General features: G+C 40.5%; 1 protein-coding gene across 1 annotated transcript in view; it reads right to left on the bottom strand.

Annotated features, from left to right (window-relative positions):
- CYLD (CYLD lysine 63 deubiquitinase) overlaps positions 1-27,801 on the bottom strand; it is a 1,495,154-nt gene that overhangs the window by 194,625 nt on the left and 1,272,728 nt on the right. Inside the window, exon 20 of the mRNA XM_044081615.1 lies at positions 9,392-9,500. Within this exon, the coding sequence (XP_043937550.1) occupies positions 9,392-9,500 (109 nt within the window). The remainder of the gene's footprint in view (positions 1-9,391; positions 9,501-27,801) is intronic.

The raw sequence follows: 27,801 nt of genomic DNA, 5'->3' as shown, positions 1-27,801 counted from the left end.
TTAAAGAGAGACCTGGTAGAATACCGAGAAGGTAGAGCATATCCGTTGCCTAATGTTAGGCATCAGGTCAATTTTCAGGACAATGTGTTTCAAGGGAATGGGGATGAAAATTCTCATGTAAATCATATGAACAATTTTTCTAACGAACCGCAGGTTTTGAGAAGGAGTGAGAGAATAGCTGAAAAGGGTAGAAATGCATCTACTCAGGATTTTCATTATCAGAGGGTGGGGAGAGTGAACAGTTTTCAGGGGAGGAGTTGGAATACTGGACAGAATTAGACATTGGTCCTGAGAATGAGATGAACAATGTTTTGGTTTTTGGTGAAACTGATCTGACTTCAAAACAACAAGTGATATGTAAAAAAGACAATTTTTTTACCATTTTCAATTTTACGGATATACCAATTACGGACCAGCATTTTAGATTGTTCACAAAGGGTTTTCATTTTGTTCCCTTGCATCCTGCAGTAGTTGCTAACACCATTATTGAATTAAAACTTTTTGTGAGACAATTAAATTTGAATATATTATTCAAAGGTCAAAGTCAATTTAAAACGGACTTTGTTAAGAGCAGCACTTTTAACCCCCTATTCATCCCTCTTTAAAAACTTTTGAAGAGTTAGTAGAGAGAGAAATTAGGCTTCTTAAGCACAAAGAGAAGAAAAACGAGAATAATTTCTCTAAAGAAGATATGGAACTTTTAGATTCCCTTAATGAAAATAAATGTAGCGTTATGAAACCTGACAAAGGGGGGGTGTATTTTTGATGTATAATAATGATTATGAGATTCACTTACATAACATATTACAGGACAAAGATCAATATGAATCCGTTTCTCGAAATGAGATTAATATAGCGTATGCCAAAATAAAATACTATTTGTACGACCATTTATTACAAGGTACCATCAATGAAAGACTCTACAAATTTTTGAGGGTGGACAAACCAAAAATACCTACAATTTCCGGTATCCCCAAGACACATAAGGGTATAGGAAACATGAAATTTAGACCTATTGTAGCTGGGGCAGGAGGTATTACCGAGCCATTAGCTATATTTGTAGACACTACAGTTAAGAAATTTGTAGGTTCAATACAACATATTTGTAAGGACTCGTGGGAGTTCTTGAAAAAGATCAACAGAAAATTGTTTGATAAAGAACTATTAATGGTAACAATAGATGTTACAGAACTTTTTCCAAGTTTTCCTCATGAAGAGGGAATTGAATGGTTTTCTAATATTTTGGTGGGTGAATCAGGGTTAGATAGTAAATCTATTAATTTGGTGATTGAATTCACTGAAACGGTCCTTAAAAATAATTTTTTATACTTCAATGGGGAATATTATCATCAAAAGAAAGGTGTAGCTATGGGGGCATCTTGTGCCCCCTTGTATGCCAATTGTGTACTATACTATTGGGAAAAGAGATTTATTTTTGAAACAGATTGGAAAGAATACATTGTGCAATACACTAGATTTTTAGATGATATTTGTTTGTTATGGAAGGGAACAAAGGAAGAGTTGAATACTTTTTTTGCCTATATCAATGAAACAACAGATTTTTTAAGATTTACTATTAATATTGGAGAGGAAAGGTTAGATTATTTGGACATTACCCTATACAAAGATTTGACAAACAACTGTTTTCAGTCCAAAATATTTCGTAAAAAGACCTTTTCAAACATGTACTTGCATTTCGACAGTGACCACCCCTTGTATAAAAAAAAAGGCGATTGTGAAGGGACAGATAATAAGGGCATCTAGAATGACAAGTAGGTTAGATGAATTTATAAATGAAGTGTCCTTCATTAAAAATTTATTTTTGGAAAGGGGTTATCCGGGGGAACTTATTGATCAACTTGTTGAAGAAGTGGTTGAGAACAGGGAAAATAAATATTATCCGCTTATTGGAAAAGGAAAACCCATTATAGAGACAGTTGGTACTAATTTGGATTATAAGACTGGAGCATTTCTTCATACTTTTACTGAATCATCATTTGAGACTGAAACAATTATTAACAAATTTTGGCATGTATTAAGAGTAAATGAAGAGATATCTGATTATGTACCCATCCAACCTAGGTTTGTTAGAAAAAGAGATTTGAACCTTAAGGAATATTTGGAGAGGGGAAACAGAGAGCGGGCATGTGACAAAAGAAAAATGAAGGGCACTTTTAAATGTGGGTCTTGTCATCAATGTCCTTTTAAGTTTAATAAGACTACTTTATACATTCCATCTAGGAAAGTTAATATAAGATCTTTGCAGTATTTTAACTGTAAATCGAAAGGGGTGGTTTATTTGGGGATGTGTGTAACATGTTCCAGTTTTTATATAGGGAAAACCGAAAGGCACCTGAATAGAAGAGTCTATGAACATCTTTATGATGTTAGTAAAAGAAAAGAGACTAATGCCTTTTATAAACATTCTCTTACATGTCCTAATATGGCTCTCAAGTTTTTAGTGTTGGAGCAAGTGGATTTAGACCCCAGGGGTGGAAGTTGGGAGATGAAATTGGAGTACAGGGAGTTGCTATGGCAACTGAAGTTGGACGCAGGCAAGACCCCGGGGTTAAATGACAATATTAATATTAGTAGTGTTCTTAAATTAAGATCTGCTAGGTTGTAGTACGGATAGTGAAACTTTTTATTCAATATTCTGTTTTATACATGTTTTATGAGTATGGGTTTTGGTAAGGAATGACTAATATTTATTTTAATGTCATTTCTTAGTTTGTATATCATACAAGATATAATACTTATTAAACATATTTTTAGTTTTTAATTCAATTAAATTAAGTGGTTCCAGGTCTCTTGTATATTCTATATCACACTACATTATATCAATTTATATTTTTGCAAAGTCTATGTATTTAAGGTGCAATAATAATTTTTAACATTGGGTTCGGGTATTTTAAAGGATTGAATGTTTGTAACTTATTTTGTAAAAATGAAGTTTTGTTATTAATGATGTGAGGGTCACATGATGTTACGAGAAGTTATTTAAGCACATGGTTGCTTATTTTTAAAAATGTTCTGAAGAAGCCTGGTACTGATACCAGGAGAAAGCGCTTAACTAAATTTCTTGCTGTGGCTTCCATTGAGTGTTCGTGGGTGTTTGTGATATTGTTGTTTCGTCCAGTTTGGAATAAATTAATTTTTATCAACTGTTTATCTTCCTTGGAATTATTACAGACGACTTGGAATTGTTTATTGGTTACCCTGCTGCTTCGGCTTGTTTCGTTATTTGGAATGTATGTTTTATGCTGATTCCATGCCCAGATTTTTAGTCAAATATTACTACTTTTCAAGGGCCTTTGGTCTTATTTTCAGTGCAGGTTAAGAGGTATGATGGGAAGATATGTGCTTTATCTTGAATGTTGGCAAAGTGTGTTGCATTTGTTTAAAATATTTCCTTGCAATGTATCACAGAATAAAGTGTCTGACTTTCTGTTCCAGAATTTGGGTTAATAATATTTTTTGTTACAAGTGAGGCAGATATGTCTTTGTGACTGACATTTTCTCACTTCTTTTGTACTGGTACAAACACCCTTGACATGTTACACAGTAGCATACCAACACTTCATCCAAACCATAATCCTTAAAATTTTACCATTTTGCAGAAGTGGCTCCAATGGGTTGAGCCTAAAGAGATAAGAGAACATAAAACTTTGGAGAAGCATGTCATTTTCCTACCTAAAACTGAAGATCCACAAGAAGACTGAGGAGATACTTGGGGGTTACTGCCCTGGATGCCAGGTTGCAATAATTATTTTTACTCAGTTTTTTTAACCTTTTCTTGCCTCATTTCAACATTCATAAAGATGGAGATTCTCACCCTCAAACTGCCAAAACACTACTTGTCAACTTTTAAAGCTGAACAGTTTTTTGAAAGTTTTGATTTAAATTACCAGACTGACACGGCCTATATAAGATTGTTACATTGAACAGGCTTTGGTAAATGACATCATGAGCACAAATTGCACTTTAGAACCGTCACCTTCACTTGTCATATATCAGCTAAACTAATACAACTGCAGCTACTTCGGTTTCTGCTCTGATGTCATCAATCCTTCGTATGTCTCACAATATGCAACCTACCAGCCGTCTTGGACACTTCATCTCCATCACCTCTAGCTTCCTCAACTGCTCTGCCTTTACTACCTATGTTTCTGTTCCACACAAATGTACTGGTCAGACCACAGTTTTTTATACCTTACTTTTCAGCTGCTTTGGCATTCTTCTGTCCCATGCTACCTCAATACATGTAAACCTCCTCATGCAGATGTCCATTCTCCTCAACCTCAGATATCTGAACCTGTTAACCTGCTCCACTACTTTCCTTTCTATCTCAGTTTTCAATTCCTTCTGATTTCCCCCATTTGCTGCAATGACAACGGTCTTGTCTGTACTCAGTTCATCCCATATGCCTTCAGTTTTGCATTCCATTCCCATATCATTTCCTGATGTCCCTGTTCTAAGCATGCTTGTAAAGCAATATCATCTGCATTGAGCAGCTTTGCAGATTTGTCCTCTAATATCTGTTTGCTAATATTCTAGTGATACGCGACTACACTGTGAGATACACACATGACCCACTCAACAAGCTGAGCAAGTACAGTATCACGATCAACTGCCTGTCAGTGGTCAGCATACACCAGATTATGCACGCACTCAGGTAATGAATCACAGGTACCAGTAAAACTGTGTCTTTGTATGTGTTGGTATAAATAACCTGAGATGTACCTCTCTGGACTATGTGGAGAAAGACATGATGGAGATCTCAGACTGTGTCCCAAGCCAGTATGAACCTAGCATTGAGCTGCATTCTTCCTTTTCTGAGGATGACACCTAAATATGAGAAGATAAGTGATTTTAACAGCTGGCTTAGTTTCTGTTGTCATTGGAAGGGTGTACAATATTTATGGATGACAAACTGTGCTGCTTTGCCAACCTGCCCCCTTTAGACTTTTGAATATTGGCTAAAACTTTGTCCACCCCATAGTGTCTTTTTAAGGCAGTGCCAATCTGATAAATCTTCCAACATAGCACAACAAACCTAGAACAACCTGAAGGCATTATTGCTGAATGCCAGGAGTTTAAACAGAAAACTACCCACCCTCCAAGCAAGACCTCCTTACCCTGGAGGACGTACATGACTCTCTAATTACAGAAACATGATTTAAAGCCACAAAGAGTACCCTGGCAGTGCAAGGCTACTATGCCTTCCACACATTTGTTTTTCTTCTCTCTCTTCACACATTGACCCGTTACTGCACAGGAAAGGAAAAAGGTGATGGTATCTTAATATTCATCAAAAAAAGTCACACCTCAAGACTGGTCAAGCAGTATGACATACTTGAACTACTCCACATTCAACCAACCAAAAACAAAGTCCCATACTATATCACTGCAAGCTATAGGTCCCCAGTATGACTCAGTACATCCATACCGCATACCTACATGCACTGGAGCTACTCTGTATTGAACCTCACACACCAGTCTTGGGTGACTTCATACCATCCCACTATATACCAGGAAACATACACAACATCCAATATGGAGGCCCAGAGGTTCATAGAGTTTGTCAACACAAATGCTAGTCCATACATCCAGAAGAGGTGCCAACATTCTTGATCTGATCTTCACAAATATGGGAAACTTTGCACTCACCTGAGTATTACATCTTTACTTGTCAGATCATATCAATAAAGCTGTCTCCATTGAAATTAAATTAAATCATATCTAACCCTATAATGTTTAGGAATTATTCCAAAGCAAACCATCTACAACTAAGTGACACCCTGTCAAAATTTCAAGCCCCCCGCCCCCACAGTGAGTGAACACCACTGCCAATGCAAAGCTGTTCACAGAAACCCTATACCACCAGGTAAATAACTTCATCAAGACAGCTGTAAGCATCCAAAATGAGCCTAGGAATATCTCAAAGAACAAAACACCCTGGTAGAATCCCAAAATCAACAAGTTATATAACAAAAGAAAGAAAACTACAGCCGAGACTAGAAAGTGCAATGCCCAGAAGGGAAAAAATCCTCACCAAACTAAATAAGCAACTCATGAGTGTTATCAAATCCACCAAAGCCAGAATTAATGTAAAGATAGCCTTGAAGACAAAGGACAAGCATAAAGCTTTCTTCAGCTATATATGTATGTATGCAATTTATTTATTTATTGACATTTGTTTACCGGGGTAGTCCACTGTGCCAAAAGAGCCCATTTTAAGAGGAGGCCCGGGGAGAAAAGCTCTACAACAAATGTGGACAAGCATTTATCTATTAGTTACAAGTAATACAAAACTTAATTTTAACAATTAGTTACAAGTACTATGAAACTTAACTTACAAAGTGAGACAAGAAACATAAGTAAAAAAGGCTGATATTATATAAAACTTCTGCCAAAAGAACAATTAGGTTATTTCATGACATTTCTGCAGGATGCTGTTAATTTGGAATAGATAGAAGTTATAAAGAAGAACAATATGGTGGACTAAGTAACACGTTTCTTTTGTAGTAAGTACATGGACGAATGATAAATGAATGGGTACTACAATATGTTCAGGAAGTAGAGGAAGTCAGGATTTAAAGGCAAGGGCATTGGTGCAGGAGTAGTTCCAGGATGAAGAGAGGTATTCTCTTTAAAGAGGTTTTGCAAGATGCTAGGATTTGGTAAGTTCTGACTGTTAATGGAAGCTCAGTACAGCCATACAGAAGCTGACTGGCAGATATATTAGGCTTATGCACCACCAGAAGTTGTTTATTTTTAGATCCGAGAGGTCTTTTGGGTAGATAGTTGCTAAATATTGAACTAAGGGCGGGGAGGACTAAATGTCTGTGGATTATTTAAATGCAGTTGTCATTCAGAGGTAGATGAGGTAGTGTGAGAGTTCAAGTCAAGTGAGGGAATGTAGACCTATACAGTGGTGGGAAGAATATTTAGCATTTGTAGTAAACTTAGTGATTTTGTTATAGCATGTTGCTAGCTTAGTTTTCGGGAAGTTTGTAAGTTAATAAGTATTGTGGTACCACAGACAAGAGAAGGGAGTAAATAAGTGGTAGCAAGGATTTGTTTTGTGGAAGGGTTAATGACGTGTTTGTGCTGATAGAGAATGTCAAGTTTCTGAAGTGTTTTGTTAATATTACGTTGTATGAACTGGTCAAAGTTTGGATGTTCAACTGTTCATCTATTACTGCTCCCAATAGTTTACTGTAACAACTTCAATTACTGTGTTGTTTTGTGAATGTATGGTGAAGCGGGCTTTGTTTAGAAGAGTTTTTGGGGGGGTAAAAAGGAGTAGTTTAGTTTTGTGTGGATTAAGTATACACTCATTGTTACTAAGTCAGGTCTTGACGGAGGTAAAGGCTAGTTGAGTGATCTGTTATAGATGGGACATGGTATCTGAGAAACAGATAATAGCAGAGTCATCTTCATATTATATGAGAGAGCCCTTGCTGGAGGAAATCGGAATATTATTAATAAAAATGTTAAATAGGAGGGGACCTAATACAGAGCCTTGGGGATCACCAGTACAGTTGTGAAGGTAAGTGGAGAAAGAGTTCTGACATTTGACTCTCTGTTGTCTGTCTGATACGTAATACGAGAACCAATTAAGAGAGGGGGAGGAGAGTCAAATTTTAGAAAGCTGATTTAGAAGTAGGGGTGAGAGACTATCGAAAGCTTTTGATAAGTCAAGAAATAGGGAAGGGAAGAGACAATGCTGCCTGAGTCTCGAGCTTTATTGGCGGTATTCACTAAGGATATCAAGGCAGTCACAGTACTATGAGCTGGTCTACAATTGTGCTGTGTTGGTGATACAAGTTGGTTATCAAGAAGAAAGCTTAGAAGTTGTATATGAACACATCTTTCAAGGAGATCAGCGATAGGGGACAGGATGGCTATAGGACAGTAGCTGGAAATATCTGTAGAGTTGCAGTCTTTGTGCACAGGTACAATTAATTACTTTTTTCCAGAGTTTTGGGACACAAGATTTGAGGATGGATCTGTTAATGAGTATACAAATAGGATAAGCAATGGCTTTGGCTGCTAGCTTTAGATATTCTGTGGATAGGTTTGTCAGCTGTGGTGGAGCAGGGCTTGAGTTTGAGAAGTAGTCTTTTTATGGTATTAGTTGGGACAGGCTTAAGGGTGAAGGTGGGTAAGGAAATGGTAGCTGCATGACATGGACTGAAGGAGGATGAAGTGGAAGGAGGGTGAATGGGAGAAGATTGTCCTGCTGGTCTATTATGATTAGAACTATTTGAGATTGGGGTGCAATGGGGTTGGGGACACTTCTTTTAATTTGGTGAACTTAGATATTGGCATGGTTTTGATATTGGCCGTGTTGGAAAATGGTTTTCAATCAAGCCTTGTATATTGTTTATTTGATTTGAAATGAGATTACCATAAAAAAAGTTTCAAGACAGTCAATCAACTATTTTATTTAAAAACACCAAACTGCAAAAATGTGAGGGGGTTCTCAAATGATGTAAATATCATTCTAAAATAAATATCTTCTATAGTCATTATGGATGTCATGAAAATAGCATAAAACTTTGGGCAAAGTTACAAAACACTCTGATAAAAACTACAAACAAAAAAAATACTACCAAAATACACCCGCATGGTATCACTTACAACTGACTGTTCTGAAGCATTACAACTGCATTAAAAAGAAAAAAAAGGACAGAGAGGACCTGCAACATTGTGAAACAGTAGGTAGATGAACATGTACTATGGTGAAGGTAAACATGGAGTTGGATTCTGATGGAGGATGTCATCAGGGAAAAAAAGCAAACACCTCCCAAACAAGAAAAGAAGGCAACTGCATTACAGTAGACTACTCAACAATGTGCTGAATATCCACTGGATTTACCGTATTTCAATGGCAGTAAACATCTGTACCATAATACTAACCTGAAAATAACTGACTTCTGCTGTGAGTGTTTACAGTTATGACTAGGGGATAAAACCTAGCATCTAAAGTGAGACTTGAAAAGTGTACTAAAACAAATTATTACTCAGTGCTGTTCATCTAATATGTAAGACTGTTTCCTTACATAAGTGTGGCTACTGCAGCATTGAAGAAATTTGAACATCTACTGTTATGAATACTAACTAGTAACTGAATGTCTCACTAGTCAAAATTATACTATCAACAACTGACTAATGAAAGACAGTTTAGTGAAGACTACTTGAATAAATTGCTCTTCAACAAAAATTGTGCTACTTTCATGTGAAGACAAAGGTCCCCACATCTTTCATTAAGGGAATGACCACCTGCACATACCAAGTGAAATCAAATCAAAGACTTGCTGTTCTTAAAGTCATTGATTCAAGTCAATGGCATCACATTTTTCAGCATTAAAAACATACTTACTGTCTTCAAGTAAATCTGTTATATCCAGTTCAAGAGTTGGGAAAATTTTGTTGAACATTTTAAAATCTTTTCCAAAACGAGGCATTTGGATAATAAGACAGGATGGTGCCTATAGAAAAACAACAAAAAAAGTTTACTTCGCAATGCATCTACTTCTCAAATTTTGTTTTTACGGCACTCGTTTACCAAAGTTAAGTTTTACTTGCGTACAATTCTGCAATGAATTAATGAATTAGAGTTAATGAAAGACACACACTCACAGGTTCATACAAGCCTGTTGATCCAGTAGACCATTTGAGGCCCAATAATCACATCCATTTAACAACACATGAACTAATACCAGACTGTGACCCAATTTCAGTCCTTTCCATAATGGTCAGAGGGGCCCGTGTACATACCCCGCCCATCCAGTCATTTAGGTTATGTTTAAAAAGGGTCATAGAGCTACTCTGCTTAACGCTTAAGGGCAGTCTATTCCATAAAAGTAGTAGTCTGTGTGAATGATAACTATCCTGCCAACAGGACCTATTTATGTTTCAGTGGACATTTAGGTCTCTTGAGTGGGTGTTTAGGGTCATATTAGTTTTGTGGATATGTAAGACATTACAAAGGATTGAATCTTTTAAGGCACTGTATGCAAGGCAGAGATCTCCTCTGAACATCAGGTTCATAGAAAAAGATAAAGTAGTAAAGGACTAAGAATTAAAAAAAACTAAGCTGCTTGTTAGCAACTGTTTTTCCTTTGCACAGCTGCTACACTGTGCATAGCTCTCAAATCCAAAATAGCAGAGGAATAACAGATCAACGTCAGAGACAATTTTTAAATATTACTCTAATTCACTTAAAAAGGTTAACAGAGACGCAGGTTTTGAATCTATGTGCATTTTTGCTACAATAAGAAATATGACACTTTAATGTATGATATCCCTGACTGGCTGTAATCCTTGGTCATTTATCAGAAAATCAAGAATTTTATGAACAGAGAAAATATGATGTAAAATCATGGATGTTCTGTAAAATGACAAACATTTGAGAGGCATGAGACTGGACTTTAACGTAACATTCTGACGACAGCAAAGGAAGGTGTGCTGTGCGAAGGAGAAGGTGAGAGGAGGATAACACATTACAGCTCAAGAGATGCAGTACAGAACCCCAAAAGTGAAAATAAATCAAACAGAAAGTGCAGTTGTGTAAATCCTACTTATCCATAACAGTAGATATTTAAATTTCTTCACTTCTGCATTAGCCTATGAGTAGTGACTTGTAAGGGACACAGCACCCAGTCAGCTTGCCAAAAGTCTAACTTGCCCCCCACTCATTCTAGCTGCTTATAAGCTGCACCTTTTTGGATAAACGTATATCAGCAACCAGAGGGAGAAAAATCTTCAGGATTTTACTGCCCAGAGAAAGGAAGGAAGATTCAATTTGAGTCAACAACCAACAATCCATAAGCATGACAAAATCATCAAAACAACAGCAGCAGCAACCATTAACAGAGGCAGTTGTGTCCCACCTCATCTATCTACAATGGGAGATAGTGGGTGGGTGTGGCTATTGCAGCACAGAAGAAATTCAAACATCGATTGCTATGGTTAAGTGGGGCTTACAACTGTACTATGTTCTTCATTCTCACTGCTGCAGTAGCCTATGGGTAGATTTCCAAAACTTACCCTACTGTGCAGAAGGAAGGATAATGACCCAGTGAGGCCCTGCAGAATGGTCCTAGCAAAGTCTGTCCTGGACCTAGAGAAGAAATCCAGTTTGCAGTGCTTTGTGAAGGTATGAACAGAGGACCAAGTTGCTGCCTCTAGAAACCTTTTAGAATACACCCTTTTCCAGTATGCCATCAAAGAGGACACAATCCTAGCAGAATATGCCTTAACTTTGTCTGGAATAGTTATACTATGGTGGGATAGCAAAAAACAATAGCAGAGGACAACCATCTGGATATAGACTGTTCAGGCACGGGTTTGGCCTTTCTTAGTTCCACCGTAGGAAACAAAAACAAAGTTATGTACTCACCATAACATTCCATCTGTACTGTCCATTCTCCTTCTTCCTCAAACGGGTTTGGATCCAACCCTCGGATTTGACTCGGCTGCTTTTTCCTGCTCGTGGAACACTGAAAGTTCTCAAGATCCTCCCATACCCATAATGCACTCATCCCTTACTATACTTCAGATCTTGCTTGTTGACTTTCAAACTATATAGTAAATAACAGATAAGTATAGGACAACAGCATCTGGAGCTCAAAATAAGGAACATTAGTTTCTTTAGCATCTTAAGTCAAACTGGTAGGGGGTTGGAGGGAGGGGAGTTGAGGAAGAATGAAAATGAACAACACAGATGGAATGTTATAGTGAGTACATAACTTTTTCATCTGATGTTGTCATCATTGTTAATTTCTCAACAAATGGGACACAGACCCCAGCTACCTAAACCCTGGGAGGACACGAAGGAAGGATATTTCTGAGTACCGTTGAGCTGAAGGCTGCTCTTCCCCTAGAGACCAGATCCAATTTGTAATGAGCAATAAAGGTATGAGGATTAGCCCAAGTTGCAGCTGCACAAATACCATACAAGGAGGCTCTGGATAAAAATACAGAATTAGCTGCCAAAGACCTGGTGGAATGAGCTCAGGGGTTTTGGTAAAGACATGCCCAGTTTATTATAAACAAAGGTAATGCAATCAGTTAACCATTTGGCTACAGTAATTTTAGCAACAGGTTTGCCCTATTTTGAATCCGAAAAGGAGACAAACAATTGATCTGATTCCCTGAAAATTTTGATCATGTGTAGATAAAAATGTAGCTGTCTGTGCACATCTAATAGGTGCAATATATACTCCTTTGTGACATTTGGAAAAAAACTGGAAGGTTTATGGTTTGACTGATAATTGGATTTTGACACCACCTTACGAAGCAATGATGGGTTGGTTCGTAAAGATACCCTATCTTACGAAAAACAGATAAGGAGGCTTAGAAGACAGGGCTTGGAGTTCTGAGACTCTTCTAGCAGAGGTGATGGCCACTAAAAATAGTTTTCCAGGTTAAAAATTTTACTTCACATTTGGCTGACAGTTCAAATAGAGATTGGGTCAAAGACTGTAAAATCAAATTCAGATCCCACAGGGGGTGGGAGCTTTAAAATGAGATCTAAGAAGAAAGGTTCCCCTTATAAAGGCCTTGCAAAGTTTGGAAGAAGCTAAAGACAAATTATTTATTCTAATACAAAAATCTGAAATGGCAGAAAGTTGGACTTTAACAGTCAAAGAACTGGCAACTTCATTAAATATTGTAGCCAAAAATTCAAGAAAGTAGAGTTGTGTAAAATCTTACCATAACGGTCGACGCCCTTCTCTTCACTGTTGCAGTATTCATTACAATAGGGATCCTCTGAGAAGGGTGGTCCAATGTCTGGCCAGTATACCAAAGCCTTTAGGTTGCTTTAAGGTACATCGCACATCACACATATGCTCCTTGCATAGAATATGGCATAAAGGTGACATCTGGATGTATCATCCTCAGAACTGAAAGCCCCAGCAGGAACACCAGTCCAAGGAAAAGAAAGGTAATCAGTACATCCAGAAGAGAAATAGATCAGGGAGTGGAGGGAGGGAGTGAATACTGCAACAGTGAAGAGAAAGACATCTACTATTAGGATAAAATTTTACACAACTGTACTATGCCCTTCCATTTCATTGTTGCAGTAATCATTACAATAAGGAGAGTGTCAAAGCTCAGGAAGCACAAAGGAGGGAGGAAGGACCAGCACAGCTCTCTAGGAAGCCATGAAGGATGGCCCTAGCAAAACCAGCTCTAGCTCTGGAAATTCCATCCAACTTGTAGTGCTTGCTAAAAGTATGCACAAATGTCCAGGTAGCTACCTCAAGAATAGTGTTAGTATCCAAACCCTTGAAAAAAGCACCAGAAGAAGCCACAGCTCTAGTAGAATGAGCCTTAACAGAAGGAAGGCTCTTACCATGAAAGGAATAACAAAAAGAAGCAGCCTTAGAAATCCAAGATGGAATAGTTTGCTTGGAGATAGCCAATCCTAAGGACCTAGGATGAAAGGAAACAAAGGGCTAATCAGAGTTATGAAAAGTCTTACTGTTATTCAAATAAAATCTGAGTTGTATATGCATCTCCAGCATGTGCATCACCTTCTCACTACAGACTGTGGAGAAGGGAAAAAAGTGGGCCAATGAATAGACCTATTAAGAGACAACTCCACGGCCATAAAAGAAGGATTAGTACAAAGGGACAACCTGTCCTTATGAAACACCAAAAGAGGAGGACAAGCCATAAGGGCTTGAAGCTCAGACACCCATCTGGCAGAGGTAAGGGCTAACAAAAGTAGTCTTTCAAGAGTAATGTTGCAAGGAAACAGGCTGCAGGCACAAATGGAGCCTGGGTCAATTTTTCTAAAACAAAATTAAGAACACAGGGAGGAGAAGGAACAGGCTTCCTGGGAGGCCTACGATGAAGGACTCCTTTAAGGAACCTAGAAATGAAAGGAGGTAACAAAGGCAGACAAGCAGAAATAACTGATAAGTGGACTTTAACAAAAGAATAAGTCAACCAAGCACTGAGCAATTCACACAGACAACAGAGAACCAAAGGAACATCCACAGAAAGTGGATCCACGTTACAAGAAAGATACCAAACAGAAAACCTCTTCCATTTGGTTGAGTAGGATTTCCTACTAGTGGGTTTCCTGGCCTCCTGCAGGATCCTAAGCATGTCCTCAGGAAAAAAACGTGTATATGTGGAATCAAAATCCTATCACCCAAACCTGAACAGGTGGGGATGGATGAGAAATGCCTTGTCTTGTGTGAGTAGGTCCACCCTGTGAGGTAACTTGTTATGATTGCTTCGGTTTTATGCAGAAGAAGAGGGAACCAATGCTGGCTTGGCCAAAAGGGAGTCACCAACTAGATTTTGGGAGCTTCCTGTTGAATTCTGAACAATACTTTTGGAATGAGAGGAAAAGGAGGGGAAAGCATAGAGAGACATCCCTTACAAGAGAGGGTGTTCGTGTTCCAAACCAAAGGACCTGGGACACTGGCACAAAATAGAGGAAGTTGTCTGTTCAGAGGGGAGACAAAAAGATACATTTCAGGAGTACCCACTGGTGGACAATGTCCAGAAACACATCCCTCTGAAGCATCCATTTGTGGGATTGAGATTTGGACCTGCTCAGAGAGTCTGCCACAATGTTTTGACCTGAAGAAATGTAACCTGCCTAAAGAGTCACTTGGAATCGGATAGCCAGTTCCCACACTAGGAGAGCTAACCGACAAAGAAGATAAGATGTTGTCCCCTCCTGTTTGTTGACATACCACATTACAGTGGTACTGGCTGTAAACACCTTGAGATGTCCTGGGGAGAAAAGTGGATGAAAGGCATGAAGAGCCAGCAGAAGAGCTCTAATCTTCTTGATTTGATGTGGTCTTTCTGTTGAAAAGACGACCAGACTACCTGCACCTTTAGGGAGCCGAAAACTGCTCCCCATCCCACATCTGAGGTGTCTCTAAACAACTCCAGAGAGGGAAGAGGTGAATGAAAAGGGAGCTCTGGATTGAGAGTCAACTGCTGAATCCACTACTGAAGTTCCTGCTTGAGACATGGAAGAACAGTGACTATAAAAATCGAGGGGATGAGAATACTGAAGCCAAACTGAATTTAAAAACCAATGAAGTTTTCTCATGTGGAGTTTGGCAAAAGGGAGCATAGGAATGGTGGAAGTCATGAACCCCAGAGCTCTCAAATTCCCTTGCTGTTACTGAGGTGACAGGAAGAAGGGAATGAAAAAAGGAAATGAGAGTTAGGGCCTAGGGAGGAGGCAGGGATGCAAGCATAGGAACAATCTGGATCTTGGACTCCAGAAAAACATGATCCTAAGGAGGAGTCAGAAAGGACTTTTTGAGAGATATAGTGAACCCCAGGCTCTGCAGAAGGGAGACTGCAGAGTGGAGATTTTGCAACAAGATCTCTGGATGCTTGAAGCAGGAGGTCATCCAAGTAGGGAAAGACTTAGATACCCATTAGCCTGCATAAAGCAATCACAGGAGCAAGGAATTTGGTGAATACCCTTGGGGCAGTAGAGAGGCCAAAAGGCAAAGCAGAGAACTGAAAATTCCAGGAAGCAACAAAGAAACGTAAAAACTTCCTGAAAAGGAGATGAATTGAGATATAGAGTTAAGTATCCTTGAGATCCATAGACACCATGAAAGCCTGAGGAAGCAAAAGAGGGAACAAAGTCTGAAGGGACAACATTCAAAAAGAGGGAACCTTTAGAAAGTGTTTAGATAAGAGAGATCTAAAACTGGTCTCTAAGTACCCTCTTTCCTGGGCACTAAGAACATTCTGGAGTAAAAACCCCTCCCCTTTGGGTAACTGGAACTTTCTGAATAGTCCCCTGAGTCAAGAGATCCCAAAGCATCCCTAGAAAGGAGGGCAGCTGTTCCTGAGGAGGCTAAGGAATTCACATAAAAAGGGGGAAGAAATTTCCAGGTCATGAAATACCCTTTGCAAATAATGGACAGAACCCAGGAGTCCTGAGTAATCTGTAACCAAACAGGGAGAGAGAGAGAGAGAGAGAGAGAGAGAGAGAAAGAGGAATGTGGCTGGGAAGAATAGGATCATCAGACAGCACCTGGTTTATCAGGGAAAGAAGACTTCTGGGGCATAGAAGTCTAAGTAGCTTTAGCAAGAGGAGCCCACTTAACACCTTTCTTACCCTTGGGAGGAGGGTGAGATTGCCATTGAACAAAGGCTGGCTTATTGGGGTAATTTCTCTAAAGCTTAGGAACAGCAGAAACAAAAACATGTTTAAGTTCCTGAAAAGCCTTGTCCTTCTCCTGAAGGGACTTAAACAAATCAGCATCAGCAAACAAGTGTTTATTATCAAGAGGAGTATCCATCAACTTAGCCTTAATATCGTCATGCAAAGGTTGAAGCCAAAGCTAAAAATATGTACTTATCACTGACCCAAAGGCAGCAGCCCTAAAGGAAGCATCTGCTGCATCATATCTACACTTGATGGAATGACGAGCCAGCTAGGAGGAAGGGCCCAACAAGGAAAGAACAGAAGTCTTCCATTCACAGTGTGCAAGATCAGAAATTTCCTGACAGGCCTGGAAAAGAAGAGCCAACATGTACTTGGACATGTGGGTCTGACAACTGATATCTCTAAAAACTAAAGTAGCAAGGGTGCAAACTTTTACCCCAACCTTTCCACAGTTCTGCTGTCTTTGTCAGAAGGCAATAACTTAGGAGAAGGACGCAACTGAGATGGCTTGTCAGAAGCCTCAGACACCACCAAAGGGTTAGCAGAAGGGCACTTATAGAGAAATGTACAGTCCTCAGGCACCCTATAAAACTTATCAGGTTTCTTGGGAGCAAGGGGCTGGGAGTCAGGAGCCTTAGAAGCATTAGAAAAGGTATTCAACAATGCAGCCAAAACAGAAGGTACAGCAGAAGGCCTGGGAGAGTCCTTCTGCAGGAGCTCATAATACCTTTTCTGTCTTTCAGAAACCTGAGCACAACCCATTTAAAAAATCCATCATGCTAGTGATTGTGTCCACAAAAGAAATTTCCTCAAAAGGAGTATCAGGACTAGTAGATTCCTCTTCCTCAGATGCATAATCTAAAGGACAAGAAATCTGAGAGGAGCAGGCAAAGGATTCCTCATCTGAATCCACCTCTTCCTCAGAGGAATCCCGTTTCCTGGGTCTTTTTAATGGGAGTAGAGGACCAAGGAGGAGCTGGAACAGAAACACCCTGAAGAGGTTTTAAAGCCATCAAAGCATTACACAACCCTTCAGTGAAACTGTGACACTCACTCTGTGGGGCCTTAGGAGCTGGAGTAAGATGTTTAGTTTTCTGCTTTTTCTTTAAGGGGATGTCCACTTTATGAAATGTAGAAGGCTTCGACCCAGGATCTCATTCAATAATTGCAGTAGAAACTTCTTCCTTGACTAAAATTTCACCTCCAAGGACATGTCAAGTCGGATACCTGCTGGTTTCTAAACCAGTCACGGCCGAAGAATCCAACAATGGAGCCAGCCAAACCTCTGGGTTTTCACTCACTGTGGGAGAGACATCTGGCAGAAGCTGTACAGCAGAAGAATCCAACCTAGACTTCTTGGCCTTCTTCATAGATGGCTGCCCCTTCGAGTGATAAGTTCCTTCCATAATGTCTTTAGCTAAAAGCTTAAGATGTTGATTCTCCAAATACAAAGCCAAAGAAATCCTACTACAGAGGGTTTTGGCAACTAAAGCCTGACAGACTGAACAGGACGTACAGTTGAGGGAAGTACCAAGGCAGAACAAGTACTGCTTGCGATCGTCTTGATAGGGAATCTGTCTCCCACACTGACATTTACCCTTCTTGGGTGACATGAAACCCCACAAGCAATAAAATGAAGACAAGATAAAAAAAAAAAAAAAACAATGGATCACTTATCTTCAACAGCTTGGTGAACTAGAAATGGAATGGGCATTCAGACTGAAGATCAAGAGATGACGTCCGGACTGGCAGCAAAGAAGTTCTGAGGATGGTATACCTGGATGTCACCTTTATGCCCTATGTTACGCAAGGAGCATACATGTGATGTACAGCATACCTTAAAGCAACCTACAGGCTTTGGTACACTGGCTGGATGTTGGGTCGCCCTTGGCATGGGATCCCTATTTTTGAATACTGTAACAGTGAAATGGAAGGACATCTTTAGGTACAAGCACTGAAAAAGGGTCAATGTCATTTTGCTGTGCCCAAACAACAAATCTTTTCCATTTGCTTCTGTAAATTTTCCTAGTGGAATCTTTGTGGGAAAACAGAAGAATGTGATGGAAGGGAGAAGAGAGCCTGGGCTGTCTAATTATTAACAGAATTGGAGAAGCCATGCTGTCAGCTTTAGGCCCAAAATGTCCAGGTGTATCAGATCAGTTGGATGAGTCAGGATGTCTGGATTTAGATCCAGAATCCACAGCAGGCAAATCAGATGAGGACAGAGAAAGGGGAACCAAATCTGGCAAGGCCAATAAGGAAACTAGCTGTTACACTGAAGACTGGAACAAAAAGTCACTATATGAAGACACAAATCCATAGTCAGAACAAAAAAACAGACTTTAATGCAGCAAAGCTTTCAGTTAAACATTGAGGAAGGTTGTTTAACCGAAATCTTTGCTGCATTAAAGTCTGTTTTTTCTGATGGTGGATTTGTGTCTTCATATAAGGCCAAAAAGGAACAATGAGGATAACTGTGCTCTTCAAACAAGATGCTTTCTGCAGGAATGTGGGGTTTAGAGGTACTGGGGGGAATGCATAAAGGAGACCGGGGGCCAGCTGTGGAGAAAGACATCTCTTGGTGACTTCTCTGGTGGGTGGATGAGGGCAAAACACCTGCCTCACTTTTTGTTGAGGGGGAGATGTGAAAAGGTTGCAGAAAGGTCGGTCCCATCGACAGATATCTTTTCTGTCACCTTCATGTTAAGACACTACTTGTGAGGCATCACAATGGATCTGCTAAACTTGTCCACTATCACGTTATATTTCCCCAGAATGTGCACTGGCACCAGAAATCAACTGGATGAGAATGCCCACTGCCACACTCTCAAAGCTTTTCGACACAGGGGATAAGATTTGGTTTCTCCTTGTTTGTTGATGTACCAGACCACTGACATATTGCCCATCTGAATCTCAATAGTCCTGGAAGGGATAGTGTCTTGGAAAGCCTGCAATGCTAGGAGGACAGCTCTCGTTTCCAAGAAACTGATATGTGTATTGGCCTCTTCAGGGGACCATGTACCCTGAATTGACATTCCCAAGAACAGTCCCCCCCCCACCTAATTTGGGAAGCGTCCATAGTAACTATGGCCTTGAGTTGAGGAGGAATGAAGGGGTGTCCTTGCCTTATCTGATTGGAGTAAATCCACCACAGGAGGTAATTTTTGTATGCTTGAGTTATTTCAATTTGCATGGACAAAGGCTGCTGAGGAATAGACCACTAAGTCACTAGGGTCCACTGAAGAATTCTCATGTGATATCTTGCTAACGGAACCAAAACTACTGGCTCAGACATTAGCCCCAATGCTTGAAGCGTCAACCAGGCTGAAAGAGAAGAACTTTGGATGATTTATTTTTTACTTGAAACAGTACAATTTGTACCCTTGGTAAAGATAGGAAGGCTGTGACAGATATTGTGTTGAACAATACTAAGATGAACTGCAAAATTTGAGATGGTCCTAGTTGAGACTTGTTTTGATTGATTATAATGCCCAGGTGAGAGTATAATTGGAGTACATAATCTCGTGCTTTGAACAGCTGATGCCTGGTCGGAGAGTGGTTATGAGTCAGTCTTACAAAAATGGAAACACCTGGAATCCTTGCAGGCTCGAGTAAGCAGCACTACTGCCATGGATTTAGTGAACACTCTGTGGGACTGTGGTGAGACCAAAGGGCAGAGCTCTGAAATGGTAGTTACTGGCTTCCATCTGGAAGTGTAGAAATCTTCTGGATTGTCTGTTCATTTTTATATGATAGTATGCATCCTGAAGATCTTTCAAGCACATCCAGTCATCCTTGTGCAGAAATGGCAGAATGGACTGAACCATGACCATCCAGAACTTGGTGCACTAAAATGACTTATTCAGATTGCTGATTTCCACAACTGATCTCCAGTCCCTCATTTTCTTTGTCACTAAAAAGAAACTTGAGTAAGTTCCGGACGCTTTCTGGCCTGGGGGACCTCTTGGATGAATCTTTCTCTAGAAGATTGTTTTATTTCTAGTGCTGCTGCTTTCCTCTGATTGGGTGGAACATCAGGAATTTTGTTTACTGTTAAGAGGGAGGGAAAATGGTATTATATAACTTCTGGAAATAATATTCTGCACCCAAGAATATTTTGTAATCTCTATCCAGGATCTCTGATGCAGGGATTAATGATTCTTGACTGCATCCAGAGTTGGACAATTGGGCCTCCTTTCAGGACTGCTGGTAGGATCTGTCAGAAAAAGTGTCACTGGACCCTTTGGTTTTCAGGCCTCCTCTACCATGAGGGTGGTGTCTTCCATTAGAGTTCCCCCTTTGCCTCTAGGGAAACCATCTCCACGTGGATCTTGTAAGTGATCCTGGGACTTTCTAAACCATATCCTTCAAACACCTCATTGATTCCTAGAAAAGGTCCTTTGAGGAGTTAAAAAACATATGCCCACAGCAGACAAGGTTTTACCTTCCTGCTCACACCTGGACAGCATGTCTTTAACTTTAAGGCCAAACAAAGAATTTTTGTCAAAGGGAGCAATGATGAAGGAAGACTTAAGGGCTTCACAAAATCATATGGGTGCATCCAGGCATGAGTCCTAATGGAAATGCCTGAACCAGTCATCCTTGAGGTACCTTTAGCTGCATGTGAGATAGGTCTCATGGACAAGTTTGAAATAGACTGTAGGGTAGCCAACTGTGAAGCAATAGAACTTTCTGCCTCTTCAGTAATAGTCCCAGAGAGGGATTTAGTAGTTTTTTTTAACCAAATCACTCTGGAGTCTGCTGAAGTCTGCCAAATAATTCAGTGACCAAAGAGCACAGGTTGCTGAAGGATATACATGCTTCCCAAATCTATTCAACACCCAAAACTCCCTGTTAGGGGGATGAAGAGGAACTTTGTTCTGCAAGTTCCTTTTTCATGGCCACAGCTATGACCACTGCATCAACCAGTACTCCTTTGCTCAAAAATCCCTATGCTTGGAAGCCAGGATCCTGTCTGGTCTTGGGATCAGCTCAATGGAGTCAGGCTCCTTCCATGCCCATTGACAGATCAAATCAATGAACTCATCAGCAGGCAGAGTCATCGAGAAGTTAGATGTGCATTCCCCAAAGGCTTCCAGGAATTCTGATTCCTCTTGGGAAATTGAGAAGTGTTGTCAGATGACCAACTATCCCTTTGTTAGAGGATCTCTAGTAGGTCTCCAAATTAGACATCATCAGGTGGTGATCTTGGGGACCCTTTCCCTGAAATCAGTACCTTCCATGACAGACTCTTGGGGAGAGTCTAAGTGCTTCCTTTTGCACTTCTTCCTAGGGTCTTCTTCTGGGCGGTGGTCTGGAGGAGTACCACAAGAAATCAATATCCTCTGTGGGGTATCCTGGAGACTTCTGAGTGGGCTGTCCATGTAGCATAGGAAGGTGAGGCTCCAGATGCAAAGAAAACTGGGTCTGGGAAGTAGGATCCGAGAAGGTGCATACATCCTTTCTCATGGAGCAGAGAAAACTCTCTCTCCACTACCTGGAAAGCAGAATGCATCAGGCAGAAAGAAACCAACAGCTCTGAGAAGACATACTTCCAAACTGTCTGCTCTTATCAACCCAATGGCAAACCAACTGAAGCAGGAGTAGGAGCGGATTCATCCAGGGTTGAGGCTCCAAGGGGCAGAGGCTACTCTGACAATCTCAAAGTCGACTCTAACACCCTGGAACTGGTACCTATACTACAGCTCTGAGAGTCATCCAGCTCAGACGCCCTGGGAGATTGTCTACCAGGAGACAGTATCAGTGTTGAAGATGCTAGGGTCTTTGGATCTTCAGATCCAACTGCTTTGAAACCAAAGGCTGGATTAGAGAAGGAGACAAAAATAGGTGGGTTAGTACTAATGAAGTTCTCTGGACCCTGTGGGGTAGGAGCCAGTAGTACCTCCATTTGAATTTGTGTCAAGAAAAATTTTCTTATCATCCTATTCACATCTGCTTCACAGTCAGACATCTGGAGGAATGAGACGAAGAAGAAATGGATGAAGGCCTACAGTGGTAAAGTCTTTCCAGGAAAGTTGATGTGAGATGGGAAGATGTCAGATCCAGAGTCACAGGGGATCGGATGCGAGGAGACCTAACTTTGTGTTTTTTCTAATCTAAAGGAGTTGGATAAGATGCTGTAGATTTTGGATCCGAGGTAGTTGGATCAGATGGTTTAGTCTTCTGATCCAACTGAATCGGATCCAACAGTATTGATACTTTTAGAAGTGGCTACGAACCTGGAGCAGAGCTCCAAGCTGAAGAACCTTCTCGACTTCTTTTCTTTCACCTTTCTTAGGGGGTTGAACCCCAGATGTTACATCACAGGAAGAAGGTATCAATCCCTTTAAAATTAGTTTGTTTATATGATCAACAATTGCCCTTGGATTAAAGCCCTTACAAATATTACATGCAGAGTTCAAATAGGCTGGGCCTAAGCAATAAACGCACAACTCATGTGCATCTTATAATGGAATCTTATGGCCGCAGGCCTTACATTTTTTAAAACCTGAAGGTTTCTCACACATAATTATCAAGTAAGAGAGGCAAATAAGATAGAAGGAAGGGTTTTTTTGTTTGTTAACTACAGACAGGTATAAAAAGGTGAAAAGTATTACCAGCAATGGTAATTTAACATTCTACCGGAGAGGTAAGGGAGAGGGAAAAAGAAATAAAATACCAACAACGGTACGCTACAGATATACTAAAACAGTGTAAGATGGGCAAGAAGGGATATATTCAAAAGGAAGAGAAGTTACATTTATAAATCTTTTTAGATCCAAACCCATTTGTTTTGGAGTGAATGAAAATTACAACATCAGATCAGCTGTTTAGCCTTCCTAAAGGAGTTGGCTCTGTCAAGGTAGTAACTGAGCTCAGTGTGCACATCCAGTAAATGTAAAATCTGTTCTCCCTTGTTTTTTTTTTTTTTTTTGGTCAGGGAAGAAAACTGGAAGACTGATGGTTTGATTCAAGGTAAATTCAGAAACAACTTTAGGGGTGAATGAAGGACTACTGCTTAATGTGGCTCTGTCCTGTGGAATGTCAGATAGGGTTCACCCACCATGCAACTCAGATATTCACCTTGCAGATGTCAGAGCAACAACAGCTTTCCTAGTAATGAACTGCAAGTCAGCCTGAAAGGCTAGTTCAAATGGAATTAAGCAAGTATTTATAGAACAAAACTGAGCTCCCAAGGAGGAAGAATTTGCTTGTAAGGGGGTCTTACGCACAGTACTCCTTTAAGAAAATGCTTGACCACAAACATAGAAGAAAGAGAGGGGGATCATCAGCTAAACAAGCTGAGATGGATCCAAGATGCACCTTAATGGAAGCATATGACAAGTCATCTTTAAGTAGCTCACACAAATATTTGAGAACCAGATGTGCTACTTCCCTCTTGGGACCCCTGTGACTGGCAAAGCAACAACTAGAAAATCTCTTCCATTTCCCAACATAAGACTTTCAAGTGTTTTCTTGCCTCTTTTAGTACCTGCTACATATTCTTGTGAAAAAGGTGCTTAAAAAGTATTACAATTTAATCTAGGCTGTCAGTTGTACTTGACTGATGTCAAGGAGTATAAAACTCCCCTTGCACTGCATGAGTAGATCCAGTCTGTGTGGAAGCCTGTGGTAACTGCCCTTGGCCAATTACATACGAAGGAAGAAGCAATATGGCCTGGGTCAAAAGGGAGGTACCACAATGACTTTTGGTAAATCTTTCTAAATCTTTAGGAGTACCTTGGAAATCACTGGAAAGGGTAGAAAAACATACAGGATTATTCATGACCAAGGGAATGATTGAGCATCTATTCTCTATACTCATCTGCAAGAATATCTCAAAATACAATTCTTCTAGTTGTCTATTTTGTAACAAAGTGAGCAGATCTACTTAAGGTGTCCCCCATATCTGGATCATGTCCTGGAACATGCCTGTACTGAGTTTTGACTTGTGAGGGTCTGTTCAGGATTCTCTTGAGTCTGTCTGCTGCAATGTTTTGCTCTGATGGAATATAGCAGGCCTGAACATCACAGAATGCTGAAGAGCCAACTCCCAAGTCATCATTGCCAAACCTTGTAACTCCTTGTTTGTTGAACTACCACATCACTGTGGTGTCTGTAACCACCTGTAAAGGGCCTGCATCCCATAGGAGGTGTTGAGATTTCAAAGCTTGAATCGCTGCTAGCATTTAATTGATGTCTATGTGCTTTGGTTTCTCTAAGGAGATCCACAGACCTTGCAATTTTACTCCCATGAAAACTTCACCTCAAGCATAACATGAAGGGTCTGTCTGAAGAGATTTTACTGGGGTAGGAAGAGAGAAAGGGAATCCTGGATTGACAGCTATTTGATACCTCCACCTCTGCAATTCTCACCGCACAAACCTCAGCACAGGAATCTGAAAGTACAAGGGATTTAGGTGTTGGGACCAAGACTCTTTTAGGTACCACTGGATTTTTCTCATGTGCAATCCAGCAAGTCTACCATGAGGATCATGGATGCCATGAGACCTATAATCCTGAAAAAATTCTCTAGCTGTTTAGAAAAATTCAGAAAGATCTGCTTGTAAGTTATTACCTTTTCTTTAGGAAAGAAGGCCTTTTGCTTGAGTGCATCTATCAGGAAGCACAAAAAGACAATTTCGTGAGAGGGCATAACAAAGGACCACATATGACTTGAGGGGTGACACCTTAGTTAAGGACTCCAAACATCGGGGAGAAAACTCTGCAGGAGTAAGACATCTAAATAATGAAAAAGTGTGGATGTCCTGCAATCTGCAGTGAGCCACCACTGGGGCTAGACACTTTATGAATACTCGAGGTGCAGTGGACAGCCCAAAGGGTAATGCAGAGTACTGAAAATGTGATCCGGATAAAGCAAACCACAGAAATGTTCTAAAACCATGAGCAAAGGGTATGTGATGGTAAGCAGCTTTGAGATCTACTGTTACCATAAGACAATGGTCTGGAAGCAGTGCAAGCACTGACAGAGTTAACATTTTGAATTTTGGAACTTTCATGTTAATGATGAGAAAAGACAGATGTAATAAAGGTCTCCATGCATGCTCCTTCTTTGGTACCAAAAACATCCTAGAATAAAAACATTTGCTTATGTGATTTGCAGGCACTTGTTCTATGACCCCTACTTCTAATATACAGTATAGCACCGCAGGGAAACAGGTACAGGAGTTGAATATTTCTTGTTAGCTGCTGCTGATGAAGTTACTGCAGCAGGGTCAGCTGACAGCTGGGTATAAAGGCATTTACAATCCGGAGTGAATCTACACCACTTAGCAGCTTTTCTTTGAAATTACAGCCAGTGTGTTAAGAGCCTTGCAAATGGCTTAAAAAGTGCCTTCAAGAGCTGGTAAAATGAGAGGAACAGGGGCAGAATTAGGAACTTCATCTTCTATTAGATGATAAAATCTGCCCAGTTCTGGAGAAAGTACAGTTGTGTACACTTACCATAAATGTAGATGTTCGAGTGTATTCACTGTTGCAGTCATCACATTTGAGTTATCTGCTTGCAGTAGCCCTCAGTCGGCCTGATTATCAAAGTCTTGGGTCCTGCAGCAGTTGCTGTCTCATCTTCCATGACATCACGTAGTCAGGAGTATAAAGCATGACGCTGACGCGATTACATCAGTTTTTCTTGCTCCAGATGTCAGGCGGCCCCCTAATGGGAAGCAATTATATACATATATATATATATATATATATATATATATATATATATATATATATATATATATATAAACACAAGGTTACACCACCAACAAAAAAGGAAATACACCAAAAAGCTTTAAGCATGGTAAAAGGAATAGAAGTACAGACAAAAGAAGACAGGGGGCTGGAGGGAGGGTAACCAGGACTGCAACAGTGAATACACTCGAACATCTACATTTATGGTAAGTGTACATAACTGTCCTATGTTCTTCATGTTTCACTGTGCCAATCATCACATTTGGGTAGATTCCCAAAGCTAAGGATGGGAGGAGGAAATTGGATTGCATTAGGACCAGACTGCAATGGCGAAGCCAGCTCTGGATTTAGAGAAAATAGGCAAATGGCAATGCTTGGTGAAAGTATGTACAGAACTCCAAGTAGCAGCTTCTATGATGTCCCTGGTAGGGACACCTCTGAGTAAAGCTGTAGAGGTAGTTGCAGCCCTGGTTGAATGTGGTCTTATTCCCTGTGGGATAGGTTTTCCATGGTGCTTATAGCAGAAATGAATGCAATGGCCTATCCATTTAGAAATGGTTTGCTTTGAAATGGCTTTCCCCTCTGCCCCTGCAGCAACTGCCACCAGTAGCTGTTCAGATTTCCTGAGTGGTTTAGTCCTGTCCAAGTAAAATCTAAGTTGTCTGTGCACATCTAAGGAATGCAGTATGCGTTCCCCTTAGTTCTGCGGATTAGAAAATAAGGTTGGCAAATGAATGGACTGATTAAGAGCCACACTGGATACTACCTTGGACATGAAGGAGGGATTGGTCCTGGGGGACACCCTGTCTGCATGAAAGATGATGAAAGGCTCCACTGCCATAAGGGCCTGTAATTCAGACACCCTTCTTGCTGAAGTGATGGCTAAAAGGAAGGCTGTTTTCCAAGAAAGGAATTTCAACTCTGCATTTGCAGCTGGCTCAAAAGGAGGTAGAGTGAGTTTTTCAAATACAAAGTTAAGGTCCCAGGCTGGAGTTGGGGCTCTCCGGGGTGGTCTTAAATTTTTGGCCCCTCTGAGGAACTGCTTGAGCAGTGGATGAGAGAAGAGGGGTGGTTCTGTGTTGTAATGAGCTGAAATGGCTGAGGCATGAATTTTGATGGAGGAAAAGGAAAGGCCCTTGTGAAGCACCTCAGTTAAGTATTGAGGAATCTGAGGTAAACTGGATGCTGCTGTGCCCATCCCTGAGTTTGGTTCCAGGAACAGAATCTTTTCCATTTTTCAGCATAAGATTGTCTAGTACTAGGCCTCCTTGCCTCCAGAATGACATCCAACACTTGCTTACTGAGGGATGGTAACGGAGAGATCAGGTAATTAGCCAAGCTGCCAGGTTCAGGGTTTGAAGCTGAGGGTGCAGAATCTGGCCCTCCTGCTGGGACAGCAGGGTAGGGGTCTGAGGCAGGTGCCATGGTGCCAGCAGTGACACACTGCGCAAGAGAGGGTACCAGTGTTGGCGTGGCCAGTCTGGTGCAATCAGTATCATCCTTGGTTTGTTCTGTTTGATCTTTAGTAGTACCTTAGAGAGGAGAGGCAGAGGAGGAAAGGCATGAACTGACAGATTTTTCCAGGTGTACAGGGCATCCACTTTCCAAGCTTGTTTGTGGGGAGACCTTGTGCAGAATTTGTCCAATTGGTAGTTCTGGGAGGAGGCAAACAGGTCTATCTCTGGGCTCCGCCATTTGTTTATCAATATGTTGAATATCTTTGGTTCCAGTTTCCATTCGTATGGGTCCATGAGATTTCTGCTTAGTTCGTCTGCCAGTATATTTAGCTTTCCTGGCAGGAATTGAGCCTGTAGATGCACTTGGTAGATCAAAGCAGTGTTCCACAGAGCCATGGCTAGTCTGCAGAGAGGGTATGAGTGGGTTTCCTCCTGTTTGTTTATGTACCACATAACGAT

Source organism: Protopterus annectens, chromosome 8.part1 (assembly GCF_019279795.1).
Source record: "Protopterus annectens isolate FY-2018-M chromosome 8.part1, PAN1.0, whole genome shotgun sequence".
NCBI classification, from domain to species: Eukaryota; Metazoa; Chordata; order Ceratodontiformes; family Protopteridae; genus Protopterus; species Protopterus annectens.
Note: the sequence above shows the minus strand (reverse complement) of the source record. Positions and strands in the feature narration are given on the sequence as shown.